The 18624-nt window shown below is 38.1% G+C and overlaps 2 protein-coding genes across 2 annotated transcripts; both read left to right on the top strand.

The window, feature by feature from the left end:
- The first annotated feature begins 12180 nt into the window (after positions 1-12180).
- On the top strand, positions 12181-17139 carry LOC149404040 (uncharacterized). Its single transcript, XM_089607367.1, has 7 exons — positions 12181-14702; positions 14785-14887; positions 14978-15585; positions 15723-15780; positions 15866-16198; positions 16868-16969; positions 17050-17139. The coding sequence occupies exons 1-7, from the start codon at positions 13834-13836 to the stop codon at positions 17137-17139; spliced, it is 2163 nt and encodes a 720-aa protein (XP_089463493.1). The 5' UTR covers positions 12181-13833.
- LOC149404041 (uncharacterized) lies at positions 12319-13545 on the top strand. Its single transcript, XM_089607368.1, has one exon. It carries the CDS (start codon positions 12319-12321, stop codon positions 13543-13545), a length of 1227 nt encoding a protein of 408 aa, XP_089463494.1.
- Positions 17140-18624: the final 1485 nt, after the last annotated feature.

Here is an 18624-nt window from a genome sequence, read left to right as displayed (position 1 = left end):
GAAACAATGTGACTTGTTAGCTCCTCGTCAATACATTGTTTCTAACTTATTCACAAGCGACAAAGGAGTTGAGGAAATAACAGCTAGAAGGGTAAAATGGTAATTTAGTAAATCCCGACTAGCTGATGACATTCATGAAGGGTAAACATAGATAATATTCAGTGCATCCACTCATCATAATTAGGTTGAATTCTTGAGTAGAAAATAAATTCATTTGAACCGAGAGATTTTCAGTGTCAACTCTTTAGTGGAGTCAGTTGGCATTAAGCTAAACTTGGAAAAGGTTTGTGAACTTTTGAGTCCAAGTGTTTAGCTCAAGCTTTGTTCATTTGGGTCCATGAGGTCACTGTCACGAATCACATCGAGTAGGAATAGTTAAACTGGAAGCTAAGTCAAAACAAGAACGAAAATTGTCAAAAGGGTATTTTTGTCTTTTGAGACATAGGATGAAATGAATGTCAATAAATTTTTTGACATGGTCATTTGATGACAAGTAACACTCGGCCATAATAAGATTAAATGGGCCTTGTGGACTAATTTCATTTCATAAGAATTTTAATGAAAATTCTTAATGGGCCTTTTCTTATGTTGTCATGAACAAATGAAGAAAAATCTAGAAGGCTTCTAAAAAGTCTTACACGCCCAAAATACCCAAGAGAAGGAGAGAATATTTTGTGCATAAATGTATCAAGATACTTGCCAAAAGAAAAAGTGGAAACAAATTTCCCCTAAGAGGAATCAAAGTGGGCGCCCAAGACGAGGACAAGGCAAGCAAAATAGGAAACAAATCTTGTTTCTAGAAGGCTGCCACACGTCCAAGAAGGGAATGGGAAATAAGGGATTTTTGCTCATGAATATGTGATATTCTATAGAAGAGGAAACTACCTTATTGAAGGTGAGACCTCTCCTATAAATAGGAGCCTTATTCTTCTCATTTCATTCATCCAAGTTTAAGAGATTTGAGAGACTCTCTCTCTAGAACTTTGGCCGCCCCTTCCTCTCTCTCTAGTTTATTTTCGATTTTTTTGTTTTGGCACCTAGGTCCTCATTTGACCTTGTGTTTAGCTCTGCGACTTCAAGACTCGTTCTTAAGTCGTAGTGTTTAAAAGTGCCCACTCACTAATTCCTTTATTTCGAGTGATTTAGTGATAGAAACTTTCGTGGTTGCTCGAGGTGCCGAGGAAAGAAAGAGAGACGTGCTGCGAGGGGAGACGAGCGTTGCAACTTTCTAAGAGCTTCTCAAAGATCAAGCTTCAAGAAAGGTTAGTAAACTTCTTAGCTCATATTAGTTTTTAATTACATGTACTTGCACTTTGTCTAGGTTAGTAAAAAACTGTTTTTACTTGTAAAAGAAATTTTTTAAAATTCCGCCGCTTACCGATGCGTTAATTATTTTCTTAAACCCTAGATCGATTCCAACAAATGGTATCAGATCTATGGTCAAAGATTAGCATGTACATGTATTTAAAATTATGAGCTTGAAAATCGTTTTCGAAAGTTTACTAATTTTGTGACAAGTTAGAATTGTTATCTTAGATTTTTTTTTTAATTTATTGCTCTTGCCTTTAATTTAAAAAAACATGTTGATTTTCTATGAGTTTGGGATGTTATTAAAACACATTAGAATCAGTTCTAAAAGTTTTTAATTTTTTATATTGAAAAACGTGTTTTAAAGGTTTGAGAAATTTCGAGTACAATTTTGTGACTAGTTTTCTTGTCTTACTAGTTTCTTATTTTTACTTGAATCGTTTTATGCTTGTTGATATTTCTTTTATTCCTTGTTATTACCTTGCTAATAAAACACAAATAAAATCTTTAACAACCTTCATAAAACGTTCCGTTACACTCGATTCTTTTTCGCACCTAAAAATGACCAAGCTTTAATTATTTCTTTTTCTTCGAGCTGGAGTAAACCCGCATTAAAAGTGGCATCACTCTCTGCTCAGAAATCGAAATTTAATGATTCTTAAATAAAGTTAAAGCTCTGTCTGTCCTCTGTCCAATGCCACCGGTTTCGGCTCAAAAGGACATCGGAGCCGCCAGTTATGGCGATTTTACTCCGAGGTGCGCGGCTGTTCCGAAACTCCAGTTTTTTAGAATTCCGGATTTTCAGCCCCACTACCATGAGTTATAGAACTCTAATGAGAAAATTTTCTTGAGCACAAATGTTTTTCATAAGATTATAAACATGATGTGTAAGATTAAGATGTTTTGATTTTTGAAAGTTTAATTGAAATTGAATGTTTACAAAACTAGTTTGAATTTTGAAAAACCGTTTTCACTTTCAAACTTGAAAATATTTTGTCATCCAAATCAAATAAATTTTCAAAATGTTTTCAAAACTATATCTATATCACATATGTTCAAAATCTATATGCTCTTGAAAATTTGAGTGGGAGGTCTCCTTGTAGACAAGCCAAAAAATAAAAAGATGTGTAATCTCAAACTTTCAAGTGTTTGAGTAAGTTGAAGTTCACACTTCCCTCATGTACTTTCCCGAAATAGAAAATAGGAAAAGATCGAGTATGTACCTTGTGCCTTTATGCAATAATACTGCTCTGAACATGTCGATCTAGGATTCTCTTCTAGTTGTCCGCTCTGTCGCTCTCTAACTAGGAAATCTGTTTCCGAACTTATAAGAGTCGATGAACCAACTCCAAAAACTAAGTGGGAGGGTTATACTTGTTGTTTGTAACCCACGATCTCCAACACTAATGAAAAGTGCAAGTGTCGCCAGACTAAGAGTCACCCTCGTGGCCCTCTCTTAAATGAGAGTACTCAAGGGCGCTTTGCACTGATCATTGCTCAATGAGCTAAATCCGAAAGTGAGACAATGAGATAAGACCTCTCCTCGGCGGATTGTTTTTCAAAGTCAATCTTTTGGACTAAGTGGTTGGTTATACACTTAGACTCAATCCCTAGTAATCCTCCCTCGAGGCCCTGCGAAAGGATGTGAGTGATCAAACCAATTTACAAGGTGGCTAGTCAAAATTGGTGTATTGACATCTTGGCTAAGCATTAATGATGTGTCATTTACTTATAAATGGAGATTTTTGCGGCCTTCCCTCGAAGGAGTAAATTATCGTTTGGTTTATAACACCTTTGGATTTTATAAAGTCCTAAACAAACTTAAATCCTAAACCAAAGACTAATCATAAACTGGTTTCAACTTTTATAGGCAATATGTCTCCCAACTCTCTCTCTTTCATCCTTTCCTCGAACAAACTCGAAAACGAAAACTACGTAGATTCGAAACATAACCTCGACATAATCCTTACCAAGCACAAATGGGTACTCACCACCCCGTGTCCTCCTCTGACGAATGATGATTCGACTCAAGAGGACAATGACGCCTTAGCGGCCTGACTTCGATCCGATGAGATTGTGAGGTGCTATATCTTGGCATCTATGAACAATATGCTTAAAGAGCAACATCGCGACATCGAGACTGCCGCCGAAATGCTCTACAATCTCCTTGAGATATTTGGAAGGCAAAGGCGTCAAGCAAGGCAAAAAGCAGTCCGACAGTTTATGAACTGTCATATGAAGGCTAGGACTCCTGTTAGAGACTTTATGATACTGATCATTAGTTTTCTAAATAAAATGGAAATCCTAGGATCTGAGACTAATGGGAAGAATGTCATAGATATGATCTTAGAAACTCTCCCCGCATCTCTAGACACCTCCAAGATGAACTACTTCATAAACAAGCTAGAGTACACTGTTACCAAGCTTATGAAGGAACTTCACACTGCTGTAGGTCTCACTAAGAGAAAGAGGAATCAAGGAGAGGCACATGCTACTGAGCAAAAAGCCTCCGCCTCTAGAACTAAGAAGAGACCTCGCAAGGCCGATAAAAAAAACTGTCATGCAAATCTCAAAGCAAAGGAACATAGTATTGTACTAGTTACCGAAGCATGCTTAGTAGCTGATAATGTATCAACGTGGATTCTTGACTCCGCTGCTACTAACCATATTTGTTGTTCCTTAAATGGTTTCAAGAAAACCAAAAGCTTAGAGAAAGGCGAGTTCTGTTTCAAATGGGGTGATGGGAGCCTGGTGTCCGCGAAGGCTGTGGGATCTGTGACGCTGTCTTTTGAAGACCGCACTTTAAACTTGAATAATGTTTATTTTGTTCCTACCTTTGGGAAGAACTTAATATCCGTTGCTCGTCTTCGTGAGCAAGATTATTGTTTAAAGTTCATTAAGATGGAATTCGTATTTCGTTTCCTGATAATTCTTTTGTCACTGATGGATGTATGAAGAATGCTCTTTTCTACATCTATCCCAGTAAACCTTCTCTTTTAGACACCGAAATAGATAATGATCTAATTAGGGAGCCACAGAGGATCAAACTTTCTGAATCCTCCGATCTAACAAAATCAACATACCTTTGGCACTTAAGACTTGGTCATATCAGTCTAGATAGGATTAAGAGACTTGTGAGGGATGGTCCACTCCAAGCCTCTGCAATAGGTTCACTACCTACTTGTGAATCCTGCATAGAAGGAAAAATGACTAAGCGACCTTTCTCCGATAAGGGTCGAAGAGCCACTGAGTTGCTGGAGCTAGTACATTCTGATGTATGTGGTCCGCTCAGCCAACAGGCACGTGGAGGATACGAATACTTCGTTACCTTCACCGATGATTACTCACGATATGGTTTTGTCTATTTGCTCAAACACAAATCCGAGACCTTTAACGTATTTAAGGTCTTTAGGGCTTTAGTGGAAAAGCAAACTGGCAAAGTGATCAAAACACTTCGATCTGATCGAGGTGGTGAGTATATGTCTGGAGAGTTCGATGACTTTCTTAAAGAAGAAGGTATCGCTTCTCAGCTTACCGCACCTGGCACACCTCAACAAAACAGAGTGTCAGAGAGAAGGAACCGAACTCTAATGGAGATGGTTAGATCAATGATGAGTTACTCATCACTCCCTCCTTTCTTTTGGGGATATGCCCTTGAAACAGCCGCTTATATTCTGAACCAAGTTCCGTCCAAAACGGTTCCTGGTACTCCTTATGAACGATGGACTGGCCGTAAAGTGAATCTTGGCCGCATCAGAATTTGGGGTTGCCCTGCACACGTGCTAAGGAAAAAGACTAGCAAGTTGGCTAGTAGGTCAGAATTGTGCTTGTTTGTGGGATATCCAAAGGAAACCAAAGGTTTTACTTTCTATAGCCCCGAGGACGATACGACTTTCGTTAGCACGAATGCTCGTTTCCTTGAGGAGGACTTTATGAAAGATGCAAAACCTAGAAGCAAAATTGTGCTTGAAGAAAAGTTGGGTGAGGAAGCTTCTACCTCATCTGTAAGAACTGTTCTTACCCCAACTGAAACACAACCTTGCTCATCAGAATCTCGTCAAGTAGTACTTTGACGTAGTGGGAGGGCTACTCAAAAGCCTGACAGGTACATGTCTTATGGAGACTCTCTTGTAGCCGTCTCTGACATGGATGATCCTGTTTCCTATAGCCAAGCGATGGCTTGTTCTGAATCAAACCTTTGGCTTGACGCCATGAAAGTTGAAATGCACTCGATGTATGTCAACAAAGTCTGGAAACTTGTAGACCTTCCTGAAGGGATTAAACCCGTAGGGTATACGTGGATATACAAGAAGAAAAGGGGTCCTGATGGGAACGTCGAGAGGTTCAAAGCACGACTTGTGGCGAAGGGTTATACCCAACAAGAAGGGATTGACTATGAAGAAACCTTCTCGCCAGTCACGATGCTTAAATCCATCCGCATACTCCTATCCATAGCTACAGCTCTCGACTATGAGATCTGGCAAATGGATGTCAAGACAGCCTTTCTGAATGGCAATCTTGACGAGCGCATTTACATGGCTCAACCAGACGGTTTCATGGAAGAAGGTCAAGAGACCAAGGTTTGTGAGTTGCTTAAGTCCATTTATGGATTAAAGCAAGCATCTAGGTCATGGAATATCAGATTCGATGAAACTATGAAATGCTTCGGCTTTGAACAGTCAATAGATGAGCCTTGTGTTTAGAAGTTAATACACGAAGGCAAAGTTGTGTTTCTGGTACTATATGTCGATGATATACTACTCATTGGTAATGACGTGGGTAAGTTATTTGAGGTTAAGGTCTGGCTGGCAAAGCAATTCGATATGAAGGATCTAGCAGAAGCCGCGTACATTCTGGGGATCCAAATCTTTCGAGATAGGAAAAACCGGACCCTGTCACTCTCTCAAGCTCTTATATTGATAAGGTGATGGATCGCTTCTCGATGCAAGACTCCAAGAAGGGTCAAACACCCTTTAGGCATGGAGTTTCACTCTCTAAGGACCAGTCTCCCAAGACTACACAAGAGATTGAAGACATGAGGAAAATTCCTTACGCCTCTGCCGTAGGAAGCCTCATGTATGCTATGCTTTGCACTAGACCTGATATATGTTTCACCGTTGGAGTAGTTAGCCGTTTCCAATCCAACCCTGGACCCGAGCACTGGATTGCTGTTAAGCATGTTCTTAAGTATCTTCGAAGAACTAGGAACTTGATGCTTACATACTCAGGTACTGACCTGACTATGACGGGATATACCGACTCTGATTTTCAAGCGGATAAGGATTCCAGGAAATCCACTTCGGGATCTGTGTTCATCCTTAATGGTGGAGCTGTTGTGTGGAGAAGTATTAAGCAATCTTGCATTGCTGACTTCACAATGGAAGCAGAATATGTGGCTGCTTGTGAAGCATCCAAAGAGGCTGTATGGCTTAGAAAATTCCTTAAGTATTTGGAAGTTGTTCCGAACATCGACGAGCCCATGACCCTTTATTGTGATAACAGAGGGGCTGTCGCTAACTCAAAGGAACCTCGAAGCCATAAGCGCTCTACACATATTGAGAGGAAATACCATTTGATTCGAGAGATCGCGCAACGCGGAGACGTGGAGGTGAAGTAGATCTCTGGCAGATCTATTCACCAAGGCCCTAGCGAACATGGTCTTCGAGCAACTTCGAGAGGGATTAGGCATGTAGGACTACTCACATCTTCTTTGAGTCAAGTGGGAGTTTGTTGTCAATGGTGCCCACAAGAAGAGTAGTAGTGTCTATTTATGTACATTTGATGTCATATAGTCTTACGAAGACTCTTGCTTGTAATTGCTTATTCATTAATAAAAAGTTGAAACGTTCATTCAATCTTCTTTCTTTGTTTGAAGCTTTATGATAAAACCTTAGTCTTTTAGTCCATAAACAAACTTAACAACTTACGAAGAGACAAATGTAGATTTGCATGAACAAACTCTTCGTAGTTTGCTTAAAACAATATATTCGCAATCTTAGGGTCAAAGGACTATTGACCTCAGTACGATTGTTAGAAGAATCTATGATGTCTGGTTATGAGGCATTGAGAGTTGGAGACTCTATAGTTCTTCTAGGTATCTTCCGAAGGTACTGAATTGACCAGTGCACTTCTAGAGACAAGATAAGAACAAACCATTTAACCTCTTATGTCTCGAAGGCACTATGTATGAATTGCATCATGCTTACCTTAATCCTGAAATGAGACATGCCATTTCACACCTTAGTATTCTCATTTGAGAAAGTCAGAGTTCGGACTCACTATGTGATTTCGAACAGGGCCTATTGGTGAAGTACTAAGTTGTGAGAATGTCATGAGTAACTTTGTGAAGTTCTCATAGATATGGAATTCATGTACAAGATTGCTGAAATGCAATGTATGTCACCTCATGCTTTGTTCCTTGGAGTGTGAATAAATGAACTGGCCAGTGTCCGAATTGAGTCCTGACTCTTTTGGATGAAACAATGTGACTTGTTAGCTCCTCGTCAATACATTGTTTCTAACTTATTCACAAGCGACAAAGGAGTTGAATAACAGCTAGAAGGGTAAAATGGTAATTTAGTAAATCCCGACTAGCTGATGACATTCATGAAGGGTAAACATAGATAATATTCAGTGGATCCGCTCATCATAATTAGGTTGAATTCTTGAGTAGAAAATAAATTTATTTGAACCGAGAGATTTTCAGTGTCAACTCTTTAGTGGAGTCAGTTGGCATTAAGCTAAACTTGGAAAAGGTTTGTGAACTTTTGAGTCCAAGTGTTTAGCTCAAGCTTTGTTCATTTGGGTCCATGAGGTCACTGTCACGAATTACATCGACTAGGAATAGTTAAACTGGAAGCTAAGTCAAAACAAGAACGAAAATTGTCAAAAGGGTATTTTTGTCTTTTGAGACATAGGATGAAATGAATGTCAATAAATTTTTTGACATGGTCATTTGATGACAAGTAACACTCGGCCATAATAAGATTAAATGGGCCTTGTGGACTAATTTCATTTCATAAGAATTTTAATGAAAATTCTTAATGGGCCTTTTCTTATGTTGTCATGAACAAATGAAGAAAAATCTAGAAGGCTTCTAGAAAGTCTTACACGCCCAAAATACCCAAGAGAAGGAGAGAATATTTTGTGCATAAATGTATCAAGATACTTGCCAAAAGAAAAAGAGGAAACAAATTTCCCCTAAGAGGAATCAAAGTGGGCGCCCAAGACAAGGACAAGGCAAGCAAAATAGGAAACAAATCTTGTTTCTAGAAGGCTGCCACACGTCCAAGAAGGGAATGGAAAATAAGGGATTTTTGCTCATGAATATGTGATATTCTATAGAAGAGGAAACTACCTTATTGAAGGTGAGACCTCTCCTATAAATAGGAGCCTTATTATTCTCATTTCATTCATCCAAGTTTAAGATATTTGAGAGACTCTCTCTCTAGAACTTTGGCCGCCCCTTCCTCTCTCTCTAGTTTATTTTCGATTTTCTTGTTTTGGCACCTAGGTCCTCATTTGACCTAGTGTTTAGCTCTGCGACTTCAAGACTCGTTCTTAAGTCGTAGTGTTTAAAAGTGCCCACTCACTAATTCCTTTATTTCGAGTGATTTAGTGATAGAAACTTTCGTGGTTGCTCGAGGTGCCGAGGAAAGAAAGAGAGACGTGCTGCGAGGGGAGACGAGCGTTGCAACTTTCTAAGAGCTTCTCAAAGATCAAGCTTCAAGAAAGGTTAGTAAAATTCTTAGCTCATATTAGTTTTTAATTACATGTACTTGCACTTTGTCTAGGTTAGTAAAAAACTCTTTTTACTAGTAAAAGAAATTTTTTAAAATTCCGCCGCTTACCGAAGCGTTAATTATTTTCTTAAACCCTAGATCGATTCCAACAGCGTAGGTGTGCACGCGAGCCGGGCGGTCGGGAGCGCAGGCCTGCGCGGGCCGGGCGACCGGGTGTGCGGGTACGTGTGTGAGCCAGAGGGCCGGGGCGCGAAGGGCCTAGGCGCGAGGGGTGCGCGCGGGCCCGGTGGGCTGGGGGTGCTAGTGTGCGTGCGGGCCCGGTGGGCCGGGGGCGTTGGTGTACGCACGGGCCCGGTGGGTTGGGGCTCGTCGGACGGTCCGGCCGGCGAAGTCCGACCGGAGTGGAATCTTTTTGTTTTTCCGGCTTCCCAAAAATGACCAGTAACATTAGCCCCCCAAGTTTATGGCTCGTGAGTTACGAGTCTTAAACTTTTATTTCCGAGGGCGTTGAGGTCTTTTTGCCCCTCACTACTACAAATATGGGAATACACGACTAAACAAATGATAACACGTATGAATTTGACAGTTATAAAAAGTTATCATGACTGTTAATTTTTTTAATGACGGTCATGGTTTTTATATGACTGTTAATACATAACAGTCATAATATATCTTACTTAAAGTTTTAATGACTATTATTAATTTAGCAGTCGTTAAAGTTCTCAACTAATAAAAATAAGACACGTCATGCTAAATATTTTTACGACTATGAACCTAAATAGAGTCATTAAAAATTTACCATTCATGAGTCCACAAATACAACAGTTGTAGAAACTTTAATATATATTTTTATATATATAAAAATACTTTTTTTTACTTATTAATTAGGGACATGTATAGGAGGATAATGTTTTTTTTTTAAATTCATATAAGGACAAAATGTGATATCTATATTTAAGATACGAAAAAAAAAACAATCAGGTCTAGTGTAGCTTGTTTTGTTTTTGTGTGATTTAAAAGTAAAAGACTATATTGGTTATAGTTGAGCTGAATAGAATACGAGAACATTGCTTGATGTCATGAAGGTTTATTTTAACAAACAGGATAAGCAACAACCTATTTGGCTTTATTATTTTAAAAAGTGTAAACTTCCCTCTTTGTAAAATATGCACTTAATTTTTTATTTTAAAAAGGAAATGCTTAAAGTGAGATATTCATTTTTCTATACGTAATGGTCCCACTATCACCGATTTGTATATATAACCAATTGAATTTCATTCTCAGAAAAACCACCTACGCCATTCCCCCAATAAACTCGCGCCCAAACTTTGTTGCCGCCCCACGCCCTAACCTTGCCGTCGGGGTTGTCTCTCTTTAAACTTGTACCGGTTGTACACCACGTTGAGCAAGTGCTTATCGTTCCTCTTTGTGGCCTCGGAGACGAGAGACTCGAGGGCCTCGGTCTCACCGTAGCCCAGTCCGCCGCGCTCCGTTTGAGTCCCTGCAGCGTCTCTTCGAATCCACCACCGTCGCCGCCGTCTCTTCAAATCCACCGCCGCTCTTCTGTGAATATTAGTAAGATTTCTTTTCCCCTTATTGTAAAACGTTTGAAACTTGCTACCCTTTTTCTGCAATTCTACAACACGAAACACAAATTGCAGTTTGATTCGTAGTTGTTTCGATTCTTATTGCTGGTTTGTGTTTGATTTATTTGTATTTTTGCGTTTTTCCTCGTTTGAGAAGATAAAAACAGGGATATGAATTTTGATGGTTGTTCATATCTATTTACCTGGTTTTGGAATTGATTTTTGTTATAAGGAGAAGGAGATTACGTTATTTGGGAAGTTTTAGGGGTGATTGAATTTAGTTTGTGTGGTGTTGAATTCCTCTATTCTTTTGTTACAGCTTGACGTTTTAGGTTTCTACAGATAGATGATCTTAATTTTGAACTTATATTTTAGGCTTTTGTGACAATACCAAGCTCTTAAATTTTGGGGACAATTACTTTATTACAATACCAAGCATTTAAATTTTGGGGACAATTACTTATTATATCTGACCGATTTATCACATGCTCTTACTATGGTCTACTATACCTCTATTGTGTAATGAAATCAAGTGCTGTACATGACAGTGTATCAGTTTAGACTATTGCCGTATTGCCATATTTAATTTTCCAAACAAAGTATGAGTTTAAACTGATTAAAAAAGTTGTTTAGACTGTTCAAGTTTTGACAAAGTTATTGTTTTTCTTCCACCTCTAATTCACAGGCACGTCTGAGCACTCTCATAATATTCACCACGTCTCCGACCTAACCATAATATTCACGAGAAGCTCCACGTGTCCCTGCAGGGTACGATTTTTTTTTCCCTTATGTAATGTCTGTTATTTTCCACAAAACAATGCTGAAAAAAAAGACTGAAAAGGTGTGGGTCGGTGTGTACAAGCGGGCCTACTTTCTTACGTTCATGGACATAAACTCTATAACTTTGCTTTTTTATGTTCCAGTCCATTGTGGTTTAAGGAAGATTTTTTTGTTGTTGTTAATCAAAGCCTGCTGTTTTTTTAAGGAATATTTTTTTTTTTGGGTTGTTAATCAAAACTTGTTGTTTCTTATTGTTAATCATAACATGCTAGATTATAAATTTAAGTAAAGCTTTATTAAAAGATGGTTTTTGGTTGCATATATATATTAAAAAAAACTCTTTATTTCTTTTTGTTTTATTTTTCTGCTACAAATATTATTTTTCTGTACTTTATTTTTCTCTATTGCAAATTTATTATGATTCTTGTGCATTTGAAGACTAACATATTGCTGATTTAAGTAAAATTGAAATTAGTGTATGATTTGTGTGAGCCATGCCTTGAATTTTCAAGCGCCTCATCAATAAGTTGAATGATTCTGAATACCAATGATCATTCCCTTATTTGATACCACTATTTTTCCTTTTTGTTTCTTACAGCAAAATACATTTTTTGATTCTTCATTGATACCTTAGTTCATCACTGTTGCCAATCGCTGCTTGATTCACACTATCTATCCAAAGGTACAAAACTTTTCCAGTCCATTGTGGTTTAAGGAATTTTTTTTTTGTTAATCAAAGCCTGCTGTTTTTTTTGTCTTAAAGAATGGATAAAAGTTGGATGTCTGCTAATAGAGCAACCCCACAATATCAGAATGGGGTTGAAATGTTTTTAAAATACTGTAGATCTATTTGTAGTGATCCCGACTACATTAGTTGTCCGTGCTTGAGATGTGGGAATACCATGTCAATGACTGTTGAGAAAATAAGAGAACACCTCCTCTTATTTGGTATTGACTTAAGTTACAACTTATGGGTTCATCATGGTGAAAGTCTTCCATGTGATGAGGCCTTTGTGAAGGGTAAAAAAAGAGGGAATCGAGGTTTTGATGATCTTGATTTTGGTGTTGATCATGTTTCTCAAATGGTTGAAGATGTTCAAGCACAAAAAATGGACGACTCGCGTGAGTTTGACACGCTGCTTAAGGACTCAGAGAAACCTTTGTATCCAAATTGTGTGAAGCATACGAAGCTTTCAACATTGATAAGGTTATTCAATTTGAAAGCAAAATACGGGGTCAGCAATGCATGTTTCTCAGACTTACTATGTCTCCTTCAGCAGTTGCTGCCAGAAAACAATGAGATACCTTCTTCATTTAGCGATGCAAAGAAAACTCTAAGTACTCTGGGCATGGGTTATAAGAAAATACATGCTTGCCCTAATGATTGTATTTTGTATCATAAAAAGTACATCAATGAAGTTGAATGCCCGATATGTGGCGAGTCGAGATGGAAGAAAAAGAAGAACACAGATGAGACAACACGAGGAATTCCTGCAAAGGTTTTATGGTATCTTCCAATTATTCCACGATTCACCATGCTCTTTCGTAATTTGGATCATGCCAAGAACTTAATTTGGCATTCTGAAGAAAGGATTAAAGATGGAAAATTGCGCCATCCAGCCGATTCGCCAGCATGGCAACAATTGGATTCACTATGGCCTGAATTTGGTGCCGAGTCGAGAAATCTTAGGCTAGGACTTTCTTCAGATGGAATAAACCCATTCAAATCTCTTAGTAGCACATATAGTTGTTGGCCTCTTCTTGTCACCATTTACAATCTTCCTCCTTGGTTATGTATGAAACGAAGGTTTATGTTTCTCTCACTACTAATACCAGGGCCTAAACAACCAGGGAACGATATTGACGTCTATTTGGCACCTTTAGTTGATGATTTAAAGGTTTTATGGGAGAACGGTGTTCAAGCTTATGATGCTTTTCAAAGGTCTAATTTTACGCTTAGAGCTGCCTTATTGTGGACTGTAAATGACTTTCCTGCATACGGAAACTTATCTGGATGTTCAGTGAAAGGTTATAATGCATGTCCAATATGCGAAGAAGGTACAAAAAGTGAATACTTGAATAATGGTAAGAAAAACATCTACATGAGGCATAGAAGGTTCTTACCGTAAAATCACATTTTTAGACGGTGGAGGAAGGCTTTCAATGGAGAACAAGAATTCGATGAGGCACATATTCCTTTATCGGGAATCGAGATAGAATCCAAATTAAGTCAATTACGGTTCAAACCATTTGGAAAGATAAAGAAGAAAAGAAAGGAGAAAGTCACGTTGCTAGAGAAAAAAGGGAGAAAGACAACAAAGAACTCATATAGCGAAAGAAAATGTTGGAAGAAGAAATCCATTTTTTTCCAATTAGAGTATTGGAAACACCTACTTCTTCGGCATACTCTCGATGTGATGCACATTGAGAAAAACGTTTGTGATAGTATTGTCGGGACTCTTCTGAACATTCCCGGTAAAACAAAAGATGGTATTGCATCTCGATTAGACCTTGTCGACATGGGAATTAGAAGTGAATTAGCCCCTAAGTGCAACGGAAGTCGCACATATTTACCTCCAGCTAGCTTCTCATTGACTAAAGATGAGAAACACTTATTTTGCCAAACATTGTTAGAGATAAAGGTTCCGGAAGGTTATTGTGCAAACATTGGCAACTATGTCATGATGGAGGATTTGAAACTTGTTGGCATGAAATCCCATGATTGTCACATACTCATGCAGCACTTCCTACCGGTGGCTATTCAATCTATTTTACCCGAAGCTATCAGAAATGCGATTACTAGATTGTCGTTGTTCTTCAACATTCTTTGTAGCAAAGTGGTTGACGTGTCAAAGCTGGCCGCATTACAAAATGATATTGTGATGACACTCTGCGTACTCGAACAACATTTCCCACCGTCATTTTTTGATATAATGGTTCATCTTACAATTCACTTGGTGAGAGAAGTTCAATTAGGCGGTCCTGTTTTTTTGCGATGGATGTATCCATTTGAACGAAATATGAAAGTAACGAAGGGTTATGTAAGGAATCGAAACCGTCCGGAAGCCTGTATAGTTGAAAGCTACATTGTAGAAGAAGCTGCTGAATTTTGTTCGGAATATTTGCACGATACTCAGCCTATAGGAATTCCTAATGATCTTGAGGAGAATATATCAGTGAGTAAAGGAGTAACCAGTGGTTCAATACGTAGAGTTCCACATGAAGAGTTATTAAAAGCTCATCAAACTGTGTTACAAAATACTAATGAAGTTCAACCTTTTATTAGGTACGCAAAATATTCTTACATCTATAGTCAAGCATTATACTCAGTTTTCTTATAATATTAATAATCTATTCTGCTCATGTAGTGAACATTTTTCTTGGTTGAAAAATAAATATCCTGCAAAAGCTAAGCATCCAAAGTGGATTCAAGATGAGCATCGCACATTTGTTGATTGGTTTTACAATAAAGTAAGAGAATCAACAAATTATATTTCTAGTTATAATTGTATTTTACATTTCAAAATACTAATTTTCCTATTTTATCTTATTTTGAAATAGATAATGTGTATGATGGAAGATGACATAAATGGTGTATCTGATACACTTCAAATGATGTCTAGCATTCCTAGTACTCAAGTTATCAAGCACTCTGGATATATTGTCAATGGCATTCATTTTAGTACCAGAGATCGAGACAGAAGTAGAGTTACTCAAAATAGTGGTGTAAGCTTAGTTGCAGAAACTATGCAAGTCTCAAGCTCTAAAGATAAACGCCCTGCTTACTCTGATATGTTATTTTATGGGGTTATTACGGAGATATGGGAGCTTGATTATGCAGCATTTCGTGTGCCTTTATTTCTTTGTGAATGGGTTGATAACAAGAGTGGTGTTCAAGTTGATAAAAATGGCTTCACTTTCGTGGACCTTGGTAAATTAGGTCATAAGAAAGAACCATTTATCATGGCATCGCATGTAAAACAAGTGTTTTATGTCAAAAAGCAAAATGATGAGAGATGGTCTCATGTATTCGCAACTCAACCAAAAGATTATGCCAAAGAAGTTTGTGATGAAGATGAGAATGACATTTTAGCCAATCATTTGACACCAATTAAAGGCCTATTATCTGGCAATACTCATGGTGAAAATTTTGAAGAACACCATAGCTCGTATGTTAGAGATCACGAAGAAGGCATCTGAATTGAAAATTAAGCAATGATGTAGTATGAACTTGTAATATATTCTATTCAGCTTACTATATATTTCCCTTATTGACAAATTTTGTTACGCACACAACACTTGTTAGTGCTTTGGATTCATTCGTTGCATGGCCTAAAGATCTTATTCTTTCCAACCAGAATAAGGTATAACATCCCAATTGCAAAATATATACGCATATAAATAATGTTTTTATCTATCAACTACTATATGTGTTGGTTGTATGTGTAGGATAAAAGAATTGTTAAAAAGCATTCTCTTGGAGCATCTTTGGCAAGAGAAAAATCAAAATTGCTGTTGCCAATCGAAGATCAATCACAACCTCAACAGTTTGAAAATATTGGCGTGACCCTATCGGCGGGGTCACAAAATTACTCTAATGCTATTGCAATGTCGGCAACATTAGCAAAGATTTGGAAACAAGTTAGTTTGTGGGATGAAAATGAATCTACTGTCTTGTTGTTTGATTCTGCCATATTAGGTTTTCACTTCAGTCTCAAGTTATTCAAAGATGACATTGACAGTTTTTGCCACATGCAAACTATAGGATCCTCCGCTGTAACAGTAATCTATAAGTTAGTCCAATTTTTAACACTTCCCGATATATGTAATTTTTATGTCTATTGCACTAACATTTTTTTTTATTTTTAACTTTTTCAGGTACATTCATAAATTAATCCAAAAACAAGGAAAACAAGACAAGTTTTTATTGATGGATCCTTCTCGAATTGCTTCACGTCTCAATAATCGAGTTGATAGAATTTTTAACCTAGCAAAAAGAATGAAGCAAGTCAATGTCGGTCAAGTACTCCTTGCTCCTTGGAATGTTGGGTAAGCATCATTGACTTCATTTTAATTTCAATTGAGGAAATATACTGATATATGCTGAAAATATATAGAAATCATTGGGTCCTAGTTATCATCGACGTTCATTCGAGAATAGCTTACTACTTGGATCCGCTTCAAATGTCAAACTTGTTTTGAATGAGTAAGTAACAAATATAAATCATGCACTAAGTTTAAATGGTTAGTCATATTTTAATTTGACGATATAATCTATTTTAAAGGGCCTTTAAAGTCGAATTGTTGAGAAAAGGAACAAAAGGAATAAAGACGGATTCACAATTTCATTCTTGGAAGTTATGTAAGGTATGTTGTCATAAATACGCATTATATTTAATTTAATTTCATATGTAAATTTATATAATTTTGATAATGCTTATGATTTTTCAGACTCCTATCCAACCACTTGACTTTGAATGTGGCTACTATGTACTGATGTTCATGAAAGATATTGTTGAAGCCGAATCCTACTTAGATGTCATCAATTCTGCTGTAAGTGTCTATTGTTCTACGGTTCGAGGCATATGGGATGTGGTATAATAGTAATATGTTTATTGTTGAACATATTGCAGTTTCACGGAAGAAAAGTGTATACGTTTCTTGAAATCAATGAAGTACGAGAAGAGTGGGCGAAATCAGTGTTAGAGGGTTTGAAGCTTTGAATTCTTAGAGGTTATGAATAGACCATTTAATTTATTTTTTAAGGTTTATATACCGATCATTTTTTTTAGTATATGAATCAGACTAATGGTTTGACATATTGATTATGTTGAAATTATGTAGTAAAGCATAATACTTTCTGAGTAATATATATTTGTTCCATCTATAATGTGAGATCGTGTATGACAAAAAGAATTTTACATTCATCACCGGTGTCCAAATATTTATATATTATTTAAATTTTCTAAAATTTAACTGAATTAAAATTTAAAATAAAACTGTTTGGTTTACAATGGCTGTCAAAAAAAGTCATAAAAACTATTTGACGACTATTAATAACAGCCATAAAATCTATCAGTCATAAAAGCTCTTTTATGACTATCAAAACTTGGTTTTACAACTAAATTTAAGAGTCATAATAAATCACAGTCATAAAAAGCATTTACGACTGTTAAAAAGTAGATTTTATGACTGTTGTGCACAGTCATAAAAATTCGACAGTCATAAAAAACATTTTATGACTGTCAAATATAAGATTATATGACTCTTGAGTGATTGATTATATGACTGTCACAAACTTTTAATGACTGTGGCTTCTAAGACTGCAAAGCAACAGTCGTAATATGTATTTTATGTCTATTATGGACGGTCATCAATGGCCATTTTTTTAGTAGTGCCTCTTGATGATGATGAATTTTTTTTTGGCCGGTTGGACGGCATGGCCCGCGCGCGCGAGTTCTGCGTGCGGGTCGGGCCTTTCATCCGCGCGCATGGGGGGGGGGGGGGAAGGAGCAGGGTTTTCTCCTTCCTCTCCTATAAATAGGAGGGCCCCTCTCCCCTTTTCCTCACACTGGCAGCCTTTAGAAATTGGAAAATTCCTTTTGAGTTTGAAATTTTCTTTGGGCTTGCCGATTCTTCACCCTTCAATGGGGAGTGAGTTCTTTTCCCAAGTCGATGGTCCCGAGGTTGACTTTTTCTGCCCTCCCCAAGATCCTGGGAGGGCGGTCGAAGGTCCCTTTGAGGAATTCGACAGGATTCCCATCTAAGTCGAGGAAGACTCTCGCGTGGCCGATCAGTGGCTCGCGGAGTTGGAGGGCGAGGGGTCTCAAGACCAGCGGCCCATCCATTATGTGTGGCCCCGAAAGGGAGGGCGAGGGGTCTCAAGACCCGCGCTCGTCACGCTTGGTGATTAATTTGGTCTCCCGTGAGGCGTCCTTTGACGCCCCTCGCTCAAACAGCGGGACGAGGTGACTGAATGCGCAAGGCTTCCCTGGGCGTCTGACTTAGAGGCCTCGGGTGCCGAACTTGCGATAGTACCATCCGAATCGTTCTTGGATGAGATTTACTCCGATGACCCCCTAGGGTCGGGCTCGGAGGGCCTTGGAGAGGACCTGGAGGCTTCCCCTACGATGGGAGAGGTGAAGCGTAGCGGGAAAGTGCTGGAGATGGCTAGGGCGGCCTTTATATCGGTGGAGTCTTCAGGCTAC

The sequence above is a fragment of the Urtica dioica genome, chromosome 2 (genome assembly GCF_054948205.1).
Source record: "Urtica dioica subsp. dioica isolate 48M chromosome 2, U.dioica_male_clone48M_v1_H2, whole genome shotgun sequence".
Lineage (NCBI taxonomy): Eukaryota > Viridiplantae > Streptophyta > Magnoliopsida > Rosales > Urticaceae > Urtica > Urtica dioica.
This window is presented reverse-complemented; position numbering and strand designations above follow the sequence as displayed.